The 16,336-nt window shown below is 37.1% G+C and overlaps 1 protein-coding gene across 5 annotated transcripts in view; it reads right to left on the bottom strand.

Moving 5' to 3' along the window:
* Positions 1-16,336, bottom strand: part of CACNA2D1 (calcium voltage-gated channel auxiliary subunit alpha2delta 1) — a 373,282-nt gene that overhangs the window by 294,489 nt on the left and 62,457 nt on the right. For all 5 annotated transcript variants that reach the window (XM_066182787.1, XM_066182788.1, XM_066182784.1 and 2 more), the window contains exon 3: positions 11,077-11,193. In XM_066182787.1, the coding sequence (XP_066038884.1) occupies positions 11,077-11,193 (117 nt within the window). The remainder of the gene's footprint in view (positions 1-11,076; positions 11,194-16,336) is intronic.

The following is a 16,336-nucleotide window of genomic DNA, read 5'->3' as shown; positions in this document are numbered from 1 at the left end:
AAAAAGTCATCCCACCGTGCCATAGGAAGGGACAAATGAACACATTCATTGAGTCCACTGAGGATCCCTTCCACCTCCATGTGAATAAGTCAAATCCCATCTATAATAAATCTGATCCCTTTAGGAATCTAGTTGAAGAACATCAATTTGTATCTGTTAATCGGCTTCATAAAAAGGGGTGAAAAATATTCCTGCATAGTCCTTGTACTTTGGAGAAACCATATCTTCATCACATTGACACATCATAAAATGTGTCATCACCTTGTTTCTTGAAGCTTCCCCATCAAAGGGAATCTTTTAATCCAACAAAAGGATTAACATAAAACACATATGAAGTACCTCAGCCTCTACTGATTAATAAAGCTTTTTGAAGGTGAACATTTGTTTATCAGCAAATTCACAGCTGGATCACAGAAAGTTAGACTTTGAGAAAATAGCAAAAAACAGTTTATGCTTTCCCTCAGAAAAATTTTGCTTTTTAAATTTTGCCACTGAGATTTCTGGTACAGAGAACTTGCTGGGCTCCTGTGGAATTTTGCCTTTTGTACTAACAAGTCCTCAAAAGTCAGTGTTGCAAAGAAAGCTCACAGGTACTCTCTTAAGAAAACTTGTAACATGGTAATTTCACTACAAAGCCCAAAAGGTGCAGCAAGGGTGACAGGTGGACACCTTAAACTGATAAGGAAGAAAAACATGAAAGAATAATGCCAGGTGAACACACTCCGTGAAACTGCTTCATACTTTCATAAAGTTCAGTATTTCTTCTTAACTAACTGCAGCAAGCTGTGTCCAAGGATTGGAAACAGCTGATTTGATCCCTTTAAAGCTTACATGGAACAGCCCCAGATTTACCTGCATTCTTTCCTGAGGGGTCCAATAAACTGCGCTCCTGAAATGCTGGCAAAAAGTGTGCTACCAAATGCCTCAAGAAAGACTCAAATATTCCTGGAAATGTGCTACACTAATAAACACACTGTTTTGTTGGGGAAGATGAAAGTTTTACAAGAAAGTTTTACAGATATGAATGCTTAGAAGAACACTCTCTGAATGTAAAACCTGTAAGTGAAATAGAAATGAAAGCAAGTTTTTGATATAGAAGAATAAAGGATGTCTAAAGTTAGAATTGCTGAGCCAATTGTCACTGGAAAACTAAGAAAGCAAAGGTTAAGTCAAGCTGGAGGGAGGTTTTATGGTTAGAGCAAAAAATATGTTGACCACAAAAAAAGATGTTTTTACCAAGCAGAAATAAGTCCCAAGAAAAGCAGAAGATACCATAGGTAAACAAAAACATGTTTACACCAAGCAGAAAAAAGGCGTAAGAATTTTCCACTGCAAGAAAACAGAAAAACAACTTTAAGCTTAAACTGCAACATACTAACTTGATGTGATTGGGTAGCACTAACCATAATATGGTAATGATAATAGTTATGATAGAATAGAGGTAATGGTAAAGGTATTGTGTATGATGCTGATTGGGTTTTATGTATTAAGATGCTCAGCAAAGAAAACTATATAACTTTTCTAACTAAAACTAACTTGGCTTCAGGCATGCCCATAAGCTGTAGCTGGCAGCTTTAGGCATGGCTCTGTCACCCACGACCCAGGACCACTGTAACACCCTCTATACAATAAACATGATTTTGAAGAGCTGCCTGTTGTCCCACATCTCTCATTCAGGCTCTTAACCTGTTACCCAGACCTAACAGTGCATTTAAGGATACTGCAGCTATAGAATAAACATTATGGCAAATCTGAAGATAGGTACCATAACACTCAAAAAACACTACACTTTACAGAAAAAAAAAATAAAATAAAATTAGGAAGCCTGTTTGAAAGAACATACTGTTCCACTACTCATTCTTGAAAGCTAGTTTATTAAATTATATGACCAGCAACCAACCCAAAAGTGGGGATTTATCTTTTGCTTGTGCAAAGGACAGATTCTGATGTTCATTGTGCTATTCAATAGTTTTTCATTGCAGCAAGAGTTCTGCTGAAGTTGAAAGTCTGATGCTTTTACATACTTCATCAGTCAAAACTGACATTTCTAAATTCAATCCTACTCTGGGGCCACAGTAACAATTATTGCACTCAGCTCATCTCACTAAAAATTTGACCAAGAAAAGGCAGGAAAAAACATTTGAGCACTTTATCATGATATGTACATAAAAATTAGAAAGGGTTCCATTTTAAACAACATAGCTTCAATTTTGCATTTGTGCTTTAATTCTGCCCTAAGATATGGAAATTAAACTGAATTACAATTCAAATGTTTTGACAACTTACTAAAACTCTCTAACCCAGGAATGTACAGATTTTGTAGCATATTTAAAAAACACTGACTCAGACACAAAGTCAAATGGGATGAACAATTCAGCATGAGTCAGTGTGATGCTGCAGCATCACAGTCTAATCTGGACGTTTAATACAGAGAATGTGGAATAAGAGAAGAAAAGGGTACAAAGAATTCCACTGAGACAAATACTGAAATCATGCATACAGTCAAGTATCAATGCTCTAAAAGCAAAGATTCTGAAAGACAATAGAACTTTAAGAGTCCCAAATATAACCCAGTCTTGAGGGGGAAAAATGCCTCCCAAAGGCAGAATGCAGGCTTAGGGTTGTATATCACACACAACTATGGTACCACTGTTTATAATGTTTGTGTGCAAATTTGCATATCTGAAAACACTTGTGCTTCATTTTTTCTCCGTTTAATAGAGCTTTCAGCAAGTAAGTGGAATTTTCATTTCATAGAGAAATTATAAATTTTTAAAGTTGTTTTGTTTTGTTTTGTTTTGTGGTTGAAAATGCAAATGTAGTGACTGAAGAAAAAATAAGGAGTCTTGAGAGGGTTGACTAGACAGCACAAGGGTATGGAGCCAAATACTTGCAAATTAAATTAGTTCCATGTAATATTATGATTTGAAAAATGTGCTTTACCATGAAAAATCATTCTTCTGTAAAATTTTCAACTAGCCACAGAGAAAAACAGTCTTGTGCGCACACACACACACACAAACCCAAACAAACAAACAAACAAAACCAGCACAATCAATGTGGTTTTTGGGCATGATCTGAATGGAAGCCATCAGACCAAGAAATAAGGAAGAAAACAGTTTTCTTCGCCTATCAGGCAGAAGCTCATACAAAGAAAACAAGAATAACTTCAGGAGAAGAAGCTGCCTGAGGGTAAGAAGGCTAGCAAAGCCCTTGAGACAAAAACTGGAACTAATCCAAGAAAAGGAACTACAGAGGTTTGGGTTGCATTGTTTTATTTTCAATATTGAGCTTCCAAAGCTGAAAAAAACAAACTTTAAAACCAAAAGAAACCAAGACTTGTTTGAACAGTATTTCATTTTTCACAGTCAAAGCCCCAGCTTAGGGTGATGCTGCCATTAATGAAGTCATGTGCCTGCAGAACATCTTCCACATACGAAAATTTCAGTATCCATAAACCTAGACAAGAAAATCTGCTTGTAGCAAACGCATGAAGAATCTCTCACAGGGAGTAAAAAAAATCTGCAACAAAACTTCTGCAAAATTAACCATGGCCATTTACTTTGTAAGTGAATTTGTGGGAATGAATATATAAAGGGATCTAAATGGGAAAGAACTGCTACAACTATCAGTGCTTTCTTAGTTTTCTCCCTCTGAAAGGTGAATGCAACAAAACTGTGCCAACAGTGACAATTTACTGTGTAAGGAGAAAGAAATGTCACATTGTGAAGCTGGTCAACAAATAATATAATTTGCCACAAGCACTATTTATCTTTCTTTGTCTCAGGCACAGTTAAAGCTCCAAGTGCAATGCACTGTGCTGGCAGGATGGAGATTCAGCAGGTGTCTCTCTAAGCTTGCAGACTTGATTCCATTGCAGCACTATGTACAGTTCAGAGCCACAGAAATCAAAATTATGACTGTGGCTATTTATGAGGACAGGGAAGTTGGAGGGATGACCCCCTATTTATCTGTCAACAAGAATACAAGATCTGCAGAAGGCAAATCAAATCAACTGTGAAAAGAAAAGCATGGAAACAGGCAATATTCATAAGAACTTTCACGGCCAGCCCTCTGATCTATTTTTCCATACTTTTATGATGACTTGCAAGGTATGTGAGTTATGTGAATCTATCCTCTGAGGTGCAATGTTGCATCCACACAACCTGGATTTCAGTTAATAAAATAAGATTCTAGGCAAGACAAGCAAAAACAAATTCAAACATCTGACATGTGGACAAGTTGACAAATGTTTGACTTCACAAGTGTTGTATCTCACTAGCTGTCATTCCAAAACACATTTGCTTCAGCAACTACAGCTGACTTTCAAAATAGACTACATTTACATCTGGAGATTTAAACAATGTTCATACAGGCTAATAGATTCAGCACTGTAGTCTAAAAGAGCATATGTAAAACTTTTCCTGCTAGTCTGCAAATTTCCAGGGAGAGTAGTTTCAAAAATAGCAAAGCATTAGTCTTAAACTCACCTGTGAATTTCCTGCCATATCTGAAGAAGCTATTTGGACCAACTCTAGCCACAGACTGAAATCTAATCTAACGCTGCAACAAGGAGAGGACAATGTCTGTTTTAAATACTCGCAGGAAGCATCCAGAAATAAAATTTTAAAATTTCCACCTCAGTGAGCTACTTAGTATGTTGAGAATTGATGGAGACATAAAAAGTAGACATGTGAATACACCTGGAGTCCTAACACTGTAAAATTCTACCAAATATGTAACAGAAAAGACTTAAAGGACCAAGACATATTGCCATGTAAAAACATAAGGCATGCGTGCATGATCTTACAGTCCTTAGACAGAGGAAAAATGTATTTTAGTTGCATTTTTCCAAAGTGTAAGCTTTTTTTCTGGTAGGATCATTTCAATTAAAGCCATTTGCTTCATGATGCTGGTAAATACTCGGTGTAATCTTTTCCTACAGCTAAAGAGCGATGCCCAGCTTGAAATTAAAAGTTAATAAATATTAAAGAGAAGAAACAGGCACAACCAAACAATTTCAAGTGAGTGAAAAATAGAGTTAAAGTGAAAAATAACATAAAACCTTTGTGCATGAAACAAAAACATGCATAGACAAAATTTTGTTCATTTTTTTGACTGGTAATTTACTCCAGTTAATTTGTTCTTTTCTGTCTTTGTAGACTTCCTCTTCTTATAAGGCATACTTGAAATTATTTTGGCAAACAACCAAGCACATATTGCCAGCTTCCTTGTGATATTCAGCTTTTCATAGAACTAACAAAAAATACTAACAAAAAAATACTAACAAAATGTAGAAAATTATTGTTTGCTGGGAGACTAAGCACAATTCAAGCTATTTTCCTTCTCTGAATTTCTCCAACCTGATCCCTTTCCAATAAAATTGTCTAACATTGCCTGTAACTGGCAGAGTCAAAGAAATAGAAACACCTGAAAATTAAAAATTGAATAGTAGCATATCTGCCAAGACATGGTTTACGTGGTGATGCTTTTTTTTGTACTGATATCAGTTTTCAAATCAGTTCTCAGGAAGGCTTACATTCTTAAAATCGTGTAGGAAAGAGAGGGAGGCAAAGACATTTTATCTTGATTAACCTCTGATATGACCACAACTCAAGGGTAAAACTCTCTGTGGATTCTATGGGATATCACTCACATGTGTAATAACCAACAGGAAACATCAGATTCCTGCATCAACTCAATACCTAGTTTGTCAGTGTCTCCCAAGGACAAAATCACAGTGCTTACTGTGTCCCTGTCTGCAAAGTAATGAGGAAAGTCAGAAGCACAGATTGCCCTCAACTTTAGGAGAATCCAAAATACACCCCTGAGAACGACCTTATGTTCAGGCAAGGACTTCAGCCCTCACAGGCTGAGAATAAAAGTAAATGGATCTAGCACCTGGAATTGAAGGGATACTGGAATGTAGTTTGGAAGCAATTTCAAGGCACCTGTTAAAGTGTGTCCATACCCAAATATGTTTCCGCCTGTACTCACAGATATTTTCAGTTTAGAGACCTGACCCAAGGCATCCTAGAGTGATCAGCTCTAAACTTCAGATTAGCATGTGGGAATGGTGGACTCAGCTATGAGATGTGACTATTTAGGCCTCTTGGAATTCTTAGTAGAGCTCATGAGACTGGAGACTGAGTTGTAACAGAGCCCAAAAGGAAGAAATGATGTCCGGTTAAAGTTCTGCTAAATGAGTGGACAACTCAAATTTCTCTAGAGAGTATTTTTAAAGAATGGAAAGCTGTCTTGTTACTATGGGCAATTTAAGATTAGCAGACTAGAAGGTAGGTGTCCCAGAGTGGTTTTGAGAATGTTTTGAAATCTAAACAAAACTCAAGCTAGAGTGTGGATACCTTTCTAAGAACAGTAGTATCAAACACACTTACAAAATTGATTTTACTTTTATAGGTCTTTCAAGCTACACAAAAATTCCCAACCCTATTTAAAGTGCACAGGATCTCTGCCTGGGAACCTAAAAATGTTAACACATTTAAGCTTCCCAGCTTTATTGTGAGACACTGAAGCCTTATTTCAGGCAGGCAGGGAAATACTGGGAGATCTGGACACACTTGCACAGCTGTGTTGAAATTGCATCTTAACCAGCAGATAAACATTCTGAGCTCCTCATTCAGAGACACAGTTGTGCTCTTGGACATTTCCCAACAGCACGTAGAGGGAACCTGTCTCCTAGCACACAATCTGTGCCTCAGTTTCCATGGAAACTCAGCTTCCTCAGTTTTATTAAGAAATCAAGGCAAGGAGGCTAGAATGAGGATATTATGCCTCTGGTTGAGATGTCTGAAGAAATCTAGACAAAAAGGTGCACATGTGCATGTAATTCATCTTTATCTGCACACAGCTTAAGAAGCCAGGGGTACTGACTAGAGCTTTCCCTTGAGTGACCTTAACATGAGTTAGTTAAAAACAGACACATAACCCCAAAGCAAAAAAAAAAAAAAAACAAAAAAAAAAAACCAAAAAACAAAAACCACATAGGCAGGAATTCAGCAGTGAAAGTATGACACTCTCTCATTCTCCAGTGAAATGTATTTTAGTGGAGCTTCAGTGTTTGCTTTACACTAATGGTTATGCTGTTGCCTTACAGTGTGAGCAGTTTTGATCCTTATTCCTGAAACTTCTACAGTCGGGGCTTGGACAGACTGTAACTAGGTATCTGTTATATTTAATTTTCCTTCTTTAATTTTCTTCTACCTAAAAGTATAAATTTCTTACTATCTTAAATTCAAATACCTGAGCAAAAAGGAGAAGTGGTAAAACTGCAGATTTGCCTGCTGTAGAAGATTCAGGCTGCTCCCCAACATGTACTGAGCAATGGGGAGAGGAAGGCCAAGGGCTGCACAGTTACCAAGTTCATACTACACAAGAGTGAAGCTGCTGTTTAAACTGGTGTGCAGCACTGGACCAAATACCATTTTTTAAATGTTAAATATATTATATTTAAAAGATCATACTTCATTCCCCTCATGATACAATGCATAAACAGAAAAGAAAACCCCAGAAGTATTTAAAATATACCTTTCTAATTTTAAAGTATGACCAAAAAAAAGCACTTCGCAAATCTTAAGATTACTAAAGTATTTTACATGAGCAATAAAAAATATTATTAATCCATGTTGTATATTAATAACTTTCAAAGGGTTTAATTTTTTGCAGTAAATGAGGAAACATTTATAACTCCTCAACTATGTTTTATAAATATAGTAAAATATCAGGTACTCTATTTAGTATTTCTAATGATACTCATCAAATAAGTATCTTCCAAATTTGCCATTTGAATGAAAAGATTATGATCTATTAGCCTGATCTACATAGCTCCAGAAATTTACTGCACCCATGAATGGGATAGGAATGCTAAAAGTGAAGTTAAGTCCAGCAAAAATGAATAATTTGGGTGCCAGACAGCCCAGTGGGCTAGGCATACTATTTGCTGGCATCCTTGGAAAGGCTTTTTGAGTTTTGCCAGTAGTTATTGCAGGATACATTTTCAGTGAGACCTCCACCCACGTGCCAGTACAGACCTGGGGATGAAGGCTGCAGCAAGCACAGCTCATCTGTACCCACCATTTAGCAAGGTAGAGAGAGACAGAATATTAACTTCTCCATAGTATCATGAAATTGTAGAATTATAGAATATCTTGAGTTTGAAGGGACCCATAGGAATCACTGATTCCAACTCCTTCCTTGCAAGACTATTTGCATATGATAATCCATTATATTGAAACAGGGGGTGTTCAGTAGGGTTAGGCCGGACAAATACACAATAGTAAAGAGCAGGAAGCTCTAAAAGACATTCACTATTTCAACAGGCTCCAGTGCAAGACAGTCTTTGACATCCTTCACTAGAAGGCTGTTGCCTGTCTCCCTCCTTACTACTTATACTACTCTCTTTGTCCACTTATCTTCGCTAGAAAATTTTCCATTTTCTTTTCATCCTATCTTCTTCTATGCATTACATTTCCCAGTAAGAGGAACCTAGGAAAGCCCTGTGAGCTTAGATCAAGACTTTCCCCTTTCTCCTTCCTCAGCAATTTCAACTATCAGTTTTAAGCTTCTGTCAAACAGAAACTCACAACCATTTACCTGGTAATTTTATTCTATTGGCTTGAGATTTTTCTAGCCCATAGTTACATGAAAGCATAAATTATTCAGAATGCAAGAGATATTTCTCATTTAAAGGTGCTCTTATGGCTCAAGGGAAGGCAACTTATTATTAGAAAAGTCATCAGTAATATTTATTATGACCTTGCCCAAAGGTTGTTTGGGTCTCACGCCTAAAGGAAGCCATGGCATCCCTGAGGTATGCTAGTCTCTGAACAATATCACTGTTGATGTCATTCACTGGCATCTTCCTCATGGCATCACTGGAGGATGTCTGATGCCCTTGCATCATCCTCTTTTCAGGATTCAGGTCTTAATTAACACTTTGAGTCATATTTGCCCCAATGGTAAAACCCTCTGTGCAGTCATTAGTAAACAGTTCCATTCAACTCCACTTCTGATTTCAGAGAAAATGTGATCCATCAGACTTTAGAAGACTGAAATTTCAGATAAATAATTCAGCCTCATTACATAAAGTTTATAAACTGACAGCATAAAAGTAGTCCTCGCAAAAAGCAAAAAGAGAAATATGAAAGAGGATGAAATCCTCTTAGTAGAAATCAATAGATCACGTTTAGGAGATAGTGAGTGTCTCCTGTGTATAAAAAAATGTACAGGAAGGTTTACAATCAGAAGTCATTGAAAGTTCTGGAATACATCTGGGATAATTGCAAATAGAAAAGTCAGTATAAATATTTGAGCTGTTAGGAGCTACTGAACCAAAGGACCATTCTTCTCCTAATTTAGTCTTCTTTTACCTCAGGAAACTGAATCATATTGCCCTTTCCAAAATATGACCATGTGCTTGCTTAAAGAGAGGTAGCACCTTTCTTCCACATTCACAGAAAAACTGTTCTGGAGTATTTCTCAAAGTAAGCATGAGATACTTATTTAATTTTCTTAAAATTTTAAGATCAAACTACCACAGTCACATATAAAAAACCCCTTCATTAATCTTGAGTCTTGAGAAAATATAAACTATTGCTGTGATAACTTAAAAACATCAAATTTATATTGGTTGAAGGGGAAATGTTGGGAAAATTGTGTGTTCACGAAGGTCTGGAAATAACTTACAGTATTTTGCAACAGTAATAAAAAGCCCACAGAATGCCACATAAACATGTGCCCACTGAGGTAAAACAGGACCTATTTTCCAGTTATTTGAATGAATTAGAGAAGCTTTAGCCCAGACAACACTGGTGCACACTGCACATTAAGTAAACAATGGCAACTGGAAGAATGAACTCCTGCTAAGAACCAAAGGCAGGACAATGGGTACCTCTTGTGGTACCTATGCACAGACAACAGACTGAGCAAAATTTCATTGCCTACAAGAAGATGAGTCCTCAGGGCAGCAGCAGCAGTTTCACTCACACTGATTCTTCAGCTGCATGAAACTGTACTGATAAAAGGACTGTTTGGGTGGGACTCATCTCCCCCAACTTTACACACTTACAATATAGACATTTAGATTCGAGACTTCTCCAGCTGAGAAAGTGAGAAGTAAGTTCTTCTCAGCTACAGTTAATCCCATTTTAAAGTCTTACTCAGAAAATGTCAGGTCACTCCTGACTGAGGAGTGTCTGTTCTATTCCACTGAACAAAAAAGGAACTTAGGATGACCAGCTGAGTGGATGTCTACAGTTACGTGAATTAATCCCTCTTTCTCCTCTATTTCACTTTAAACGACACATCCAAACTCATCGGCAAGCCTATGTGGATATGTAATTGCCCAAGGAAATCCAGTCTGGTTTTCCATCCTTTAAACCTATTTCTAATAGCTCTACTCTGAACAAGGTATGTTTATTAATTCATCCAGATCCCTCCATGCATGTTTGCTCACTGTCTTCTGAAAAGCACTTTAAATTCTTATACTGGTGAGAGTGATTGAGTAGGAAACACATAAAGCAATTACCCAGGTCTGGTGTCTTACAGGATAGAAGAGAAAGGGACTTCTGGCAAAAGCACTTTAAAGAAACAGATAGTTCTTATTTAAAGCATAAAGAATTGTGAGGTCACAATGAAGCATGGCCTTCACACAAAATATGATTGAAATACAGGTTAAATTAGCAAATCAGAAAAAAAAAAGCTCTGTTTCTTGTCTCCCCAAGCTCATTACTGACTACACAGTACAGTGATCTTCAAGTCATAAACATTCAAGTGTGTCACCTAGAGGAATATTTTCCAATCTATTTATAACTTGATTTCTTACTTGGCCATGGTTCCTATATCAGTCAATATTATAAGCATCTGCCCTATGCCAACAAACGAGTTCATTTTTACCATGAAGTCAGGAGCCATCTTTCTACATGTCATATCTTATACACATCACACTGACGTTGCCTCTAAGTGCACAGGCAGTAAAAATAACAATGAAAGCATGTTTCAATAGTAAATAAAGATCCTTTAAAATACAAAATGGAAAACTTAACCATTAGTACTCACCACCAAGGCTTTAGACCTGTTACTTAGAAGTTTTTCAATGTCTCTGGCTGCAATTTCCACTAGTTGACGAGGGTTGTTTGCTTGTACAGTATACAAGTCTTTGTTTTTCAAATAAATCTGCAAAAGAAAAAAATGGAAATAAATCAAAATGACAGTACACATTCAAAATAAGCCAAGTAACTTGACAGAAGAGGCATCAAGATGTCATCTGTTCTTACTTGAGCTTCATAAAGACTACTGCTAGGAAAATCCAAATGAGCCCTGTGAAAGAAGTACTTCACCTTTTTGTCTGAGACGTAGAAGCTGACACTAAAAAGATTTATTAAATCTTCAAAACTGACTAGTTTTAGTGATAAACTAACCAACTGCAAAATGCTCAAGGAATCTGATTCCCACAGTGTTAAGAAAGCAGTCAAATGGTGACCCTTTAAAATTACTGAATTTCAAATAGTATTGTTATTGCTGAATTGAATTCTTCCTTGAAAGCTAAAATACAAACATACCAATTGAATTAATTCAAGTTATGCTAATTTAATCAGTTTAGTCCCTTATCTATTTATTCATATCATAATATTAGTATTCACAAGGAAAGAGAAAGAGGAACTAGTAAGAGGAAAAAAGGGAAAAGTTAAAAAATACAAAAGGGGAAATGGGGAAAAAAGATGAAGGGGAAGAGGGCAAATAAAAATGTGTTTCTCCTCTATCATGAATAAAGGTTATCTCTAGAAGCTATTAACAGTTCCAAAGCAAAACCTGTATACGAAAAAGAAAATTCTTTTGTTAAGAAATGTTTATTTATTTGTCTTGTTTATCAACCACACTACAGTGAAATGTATGTAGCCATAAGAAGAAAGGAAGGAAAAAAAAAAAAGTAAAAAATGCATTTGCCTATTTCTGTCCTACTACAACTGGATAAAGAAAAAAATACATTATTTGGAGGGGAAGAAAAAAAAAAAAAAAAAAAGTGAATACCTTATAGCTAGGTGGGCAAATGAGGAAAACTAATTTATGCAGCCAACAGATGGTCTGAGTTTACACAAGTACTTTGCCTCTGTAGCACTGCCTGGTGGGGGCTGTGCTGTCTCCTGGGGAGTCATTCCAGGCAGAGGCAGGAACGGGTCCAGCACTGATGCACTGGCTACCATCCAGCACGAGAGCCAAAAAACTGCTGAGCAGACTGAGCCCGCCAGCCCCACCAGCTTTCCCGGGTTCAGGCCATGGAGACCTTAAAAAACTTACCACAGTATGTCTCTGATGCTTGTAGCTCATAAGTTCCACAAAAAATTTTTCTGAGAAAACAGCTAGAGATGCAAATTCAGGCATGTCCCATAAGCTGCCGCAGCTTTTCAGCACTTTGGAGTTTTACAAAATTTATGTTGGGTCTTGGTTTGTTGTTTATTTTCCTTCAGAAGTACAGTCATTCCTTTTCACGAGTAACTGAGCAATTGGAATAAGCATTTTTTCCTCATATAGTAATAATTATTTTAAAAAAATCAGTGCATCATGAGCAGAAAGCTACTACAACAGATGACAGATCCTAATCAACTCAGATTGTAGTTTGGATACTTTTGAGGTGCTTGATTTTCAAAATAGCCCCACTAAAAGTTTGTCTCTGGTTAAACCCAAAAATCTCTTTTTGAAGGGTTTGTGGGTTTTTTGGTATTGTTTCATTTTTGGGGGTGGGGGGTGTTTTGGTGGGGAGATTTTTTAGGACATATCTTAATAGTAGAACTAGCCTATAAGCCAATAATTAATCAAACAAATTTGGAAATAAAGACATTTTATTCTACAGTTGATCACTTTAGAATTTCATTCATTTTTCTCTGAAACACATTAAACTTACAGTCAGCATACTATTTTGGAGTTAAATTGACTGTCGTGACCTTGACTACAGACAAGGCAAGAGCAGAAATCAGTTTTACGGATCCACATAGTTTGAATCAAGACTGGAAATTTCAGAGGAACATCTAAATTGGAATGACCATCAAATCTTGTAAAACTTTCAGGTTTTCACATTGTCAGCACACATTCACCCTGGTCACACAAAGAACAGACACTGTAATATACCAGGTGTTGATGTCTTGGTCTTTGAAGAGAAACGTAATGGCAAATTCCTTCAACATAATTTGTGACTGCATGAAGTACACCTTAATCAAAAGTTACTAGATTTACAGAAGAATGGAAAGAAGATTTTGCAAATGGGCTAACTAAATAACTTTCACAGAAGCTTTAAATAATTAATTTTAGAAATCATTTTAAAGCAGTCATATATTTCACGTGTGAAAGTGTTTGAATATTTGGTTTCCTTAGCTCAATTATTTCTGATCTCTTATTTCCCAGATTTTTTTACACAATTACTCTTCACTTGCTATGCAATGGTGAAAGCAATAAGAAAAAACTGGTATAAACCTTTTTCATTTGGAGTTTCAATTAGGCAAAAAATCTAAAACTTGGGGAAAGTGGTACTTCATTGCAAAAATGCCATTTCATAGTAATTAATCTTTTTACTCAACATGATAAACAAACTAAGAGAGCCACAAGAAAAGAAAATTCACATAGAGGCCCAGTGAAATATGTGCTGAAGTTATGCAGGTTTGAAGCAGATGGATGACAGGTATTACTTGGAGATTGCACTGACGAGATATATAAGGGCAAGTGCTGTAGTGCTGATTCTCTGATACTTTTAAGCACTTAGTGAAATTTAGTTTCTAACAGGCTGTGATTGAATAGCCTCAGTTGAAATTAAGGGGATATACTGCATTCACACAACCACCAACCAGAAAGACAATATCTTTTTTGACTTAAGAGTCAGAGAATGATCTGAGTTGGAAGAGACCTTAACGATCACCTGGTACCAACCTCACAGCCATGGGCAGGGACACCTTTCACTACACCAGATTGCTCAGAGCCCCATCCAAGCTTTCCTGAACACTTTCAGGAATGAAGCATCCACAGTTTCCCTGAGCACCCTTTGCAAGTGTCCCACCACATCCACAGCAAAAGATTTTAGAAATTATCACCCAATTTAAACCTACTGATTTTCAGTTTAAAACCTTTCCCTCTCATCCTGTCACTGCATGCCCCTGTAAAAAGTCCCTTTCCCACTCTTTTGTAGACATTTTTAGGTACTGGAAGGCCACCATAACGTCTCCCCAAAGTCCTCCAGGGTAAACAGTCTTAACTGTCTCAGTCTTTCCTCATTGGAGAGATACTCCACCTCTCTAATCATCTTTGTATCCTGGTGGACTTGCTCCAACAGGTCTTGCCCTTCTTGCGCTGTGTTCAATGTAAAGTTACAGTAAGCCTTTCTGGTAAGGGATTGAGAACCTTGATGGAAAATATGCACTTTTATCCCTGCATCTAATTTGCTCTTCCAGCAAATGTATGATCCTATAAAGCCCAATTTGAAAGCACTCCCATTTTACACATACCCAATTCCTATAAGGAAGTCATTCCCATATCCCCAAGCTTGAATGCTTTGAAAGCTGCAGACTATCAAAATGTTGGACAGGAGGACATTTGTAGGAAAAAAATAAACATTTTCATCTTTCTTCTCCAGCACCAGCTATCAGAAAAATTCAAAAGCCTGAATCACATAACAAGGAGATCATCACCACAATAGGCAGAAGCACTATTAAAACCCTTATAAAAGGCATTGTGGGTCCAAACACCCAGAAAGCCTGACTTCAAGATTGGCTTCACAACTTGTATTTGTCAGTGATGTCAAAAAAATAAAATTCAGGACCATTCCCATCCCACCCAAAAAAAACCCCTTTGAGATTTGCACAAGATTCCACACAGACCTGAGTCAGTGACTTTCCTTCTCCCCTTCTCTGTTTTACCCCATTGGCAGGGCTCAGAGCACCAACGTACCCTGCTTCTACTGCCAGTGAAAGATTTATCCTGCAAGCTCTTAAACAAACAGCATCAGGAATTACTCAGAACTTCACACACTTCTTTATTTTCCTGAAGTGTGAGACCTGTCTCAACTACCAAGGAACAGTCTAATATTCATTAATTATTTAGGAGAGGTGTACATAATTTATTTGTTGCCTACTACCCTCTTCTTTAGTTCACCGTAGCACTGCAGCAGCTCAGCACAACACTACACAGGGAAATGATACACACCTCAGGATTTGGCACTCTGGGACAAACTTTTCATTCTCCAAGCCTCCCACCTAGCAGTCTAACAAAATTATCAAATGCTCATCTCAAATAGCCATAAAGGGTATTATTGGCAAAGGTGTGCTCATTTTTCTTACAAAATACAATTTGGCAGGCTCCGTAGCTTGTTAAAAGGAGCTAATTTGAATACAATTTATTAAATTGTTTTAACTAAATAAATACAAGTTTCTATTGGTTTTTACATCTAAAATATTTTTTTTTGTACTTTAATCACTAATATTTTGCTAAAAGATCTCCAGATTGCCAGTAAAACCCTGTCACTTCTCACAGAATAAGGCCCCATTGCATGACTAAGCAAAACCTGTAAGGTCATAGCACAAAAATACTTTAATTCTTTTCTGAAGTCAATAGTCATGCATTTCTTTGTTCAGGAAAAAACTGTATTAAAATTACACATAATGAACTGCAAGGTTTTAGGGGAGAGAACATGATGGGGAGAGTCACATTAAGGTGAAACAACACAACAATAGTTGAATGTGGCAAAGATTAGAAAATCTGCCAGCTCCTCAGCAGAACGTGCCCCTCCCTGTTCAGTCTTCAAGGACATGTTTATAAATCTCTCACAAAGAGACGTTCTCCTTGCTTCCCATAAAACTCACCAGGGCAAGTCAAACACTTCTGCACAAATTGAGAGAGAATGAAAGATGTTTTTACATGGCTCCTGCTATATTGAGGCAGGCACCAGGGCTGGCCATAGCATTGAAAATATATTTAAATGGCCCTCATGCTGTATCACACCCAGAAAAAGAATTATTTTCCACTGCAGTAGAACTCCTTTGCCTCTTTGCTTGTTTGTTTGCTCTGAACATGTCAGTCTCCCAGTCTAAAAAACAACAGAGCTTTTCCTTCAGGCAGTGGTAACTTGGCTGAGGGCCCAAACATAGGACATGAACATGCCAATCTCATTTCCATCACCAAATATTTCCATGGGCATAGAAATCCTACCAGCCAATGTCTTCAGAAGTTCAAACCCAGAATTTTGAAAGTTAACCAAAATCACTGTAATTTTTTCCAGCTTTGGAAAAGAGAAATAAAATAGCTCAACAATCCCACTAATACTTATCTGTACGAGGTA

Source organism: Chamaea fasciata, unplaced genomic scaffold, assembly GCF_029207755.1.
Source record: "Chamaea fasciata isolate MVZ Bird 193981 ecotype frontalis unplaced genomic scaffold, bChaFas1.0.hap1 SCAF_5, whole genome shotgun sequence".
In the NCBI taxonomy this organism is placed as follows: Eukaryota; Metazoa; Chordata; class Aves; order Passeriformes; family Sylviidae; genus Chamaea; species Chamaea fasciata.
Note: the sequence above shows the minus strand (reverse complement) of the source record. Positions and strands in the feature narration are given on the sequence as shown.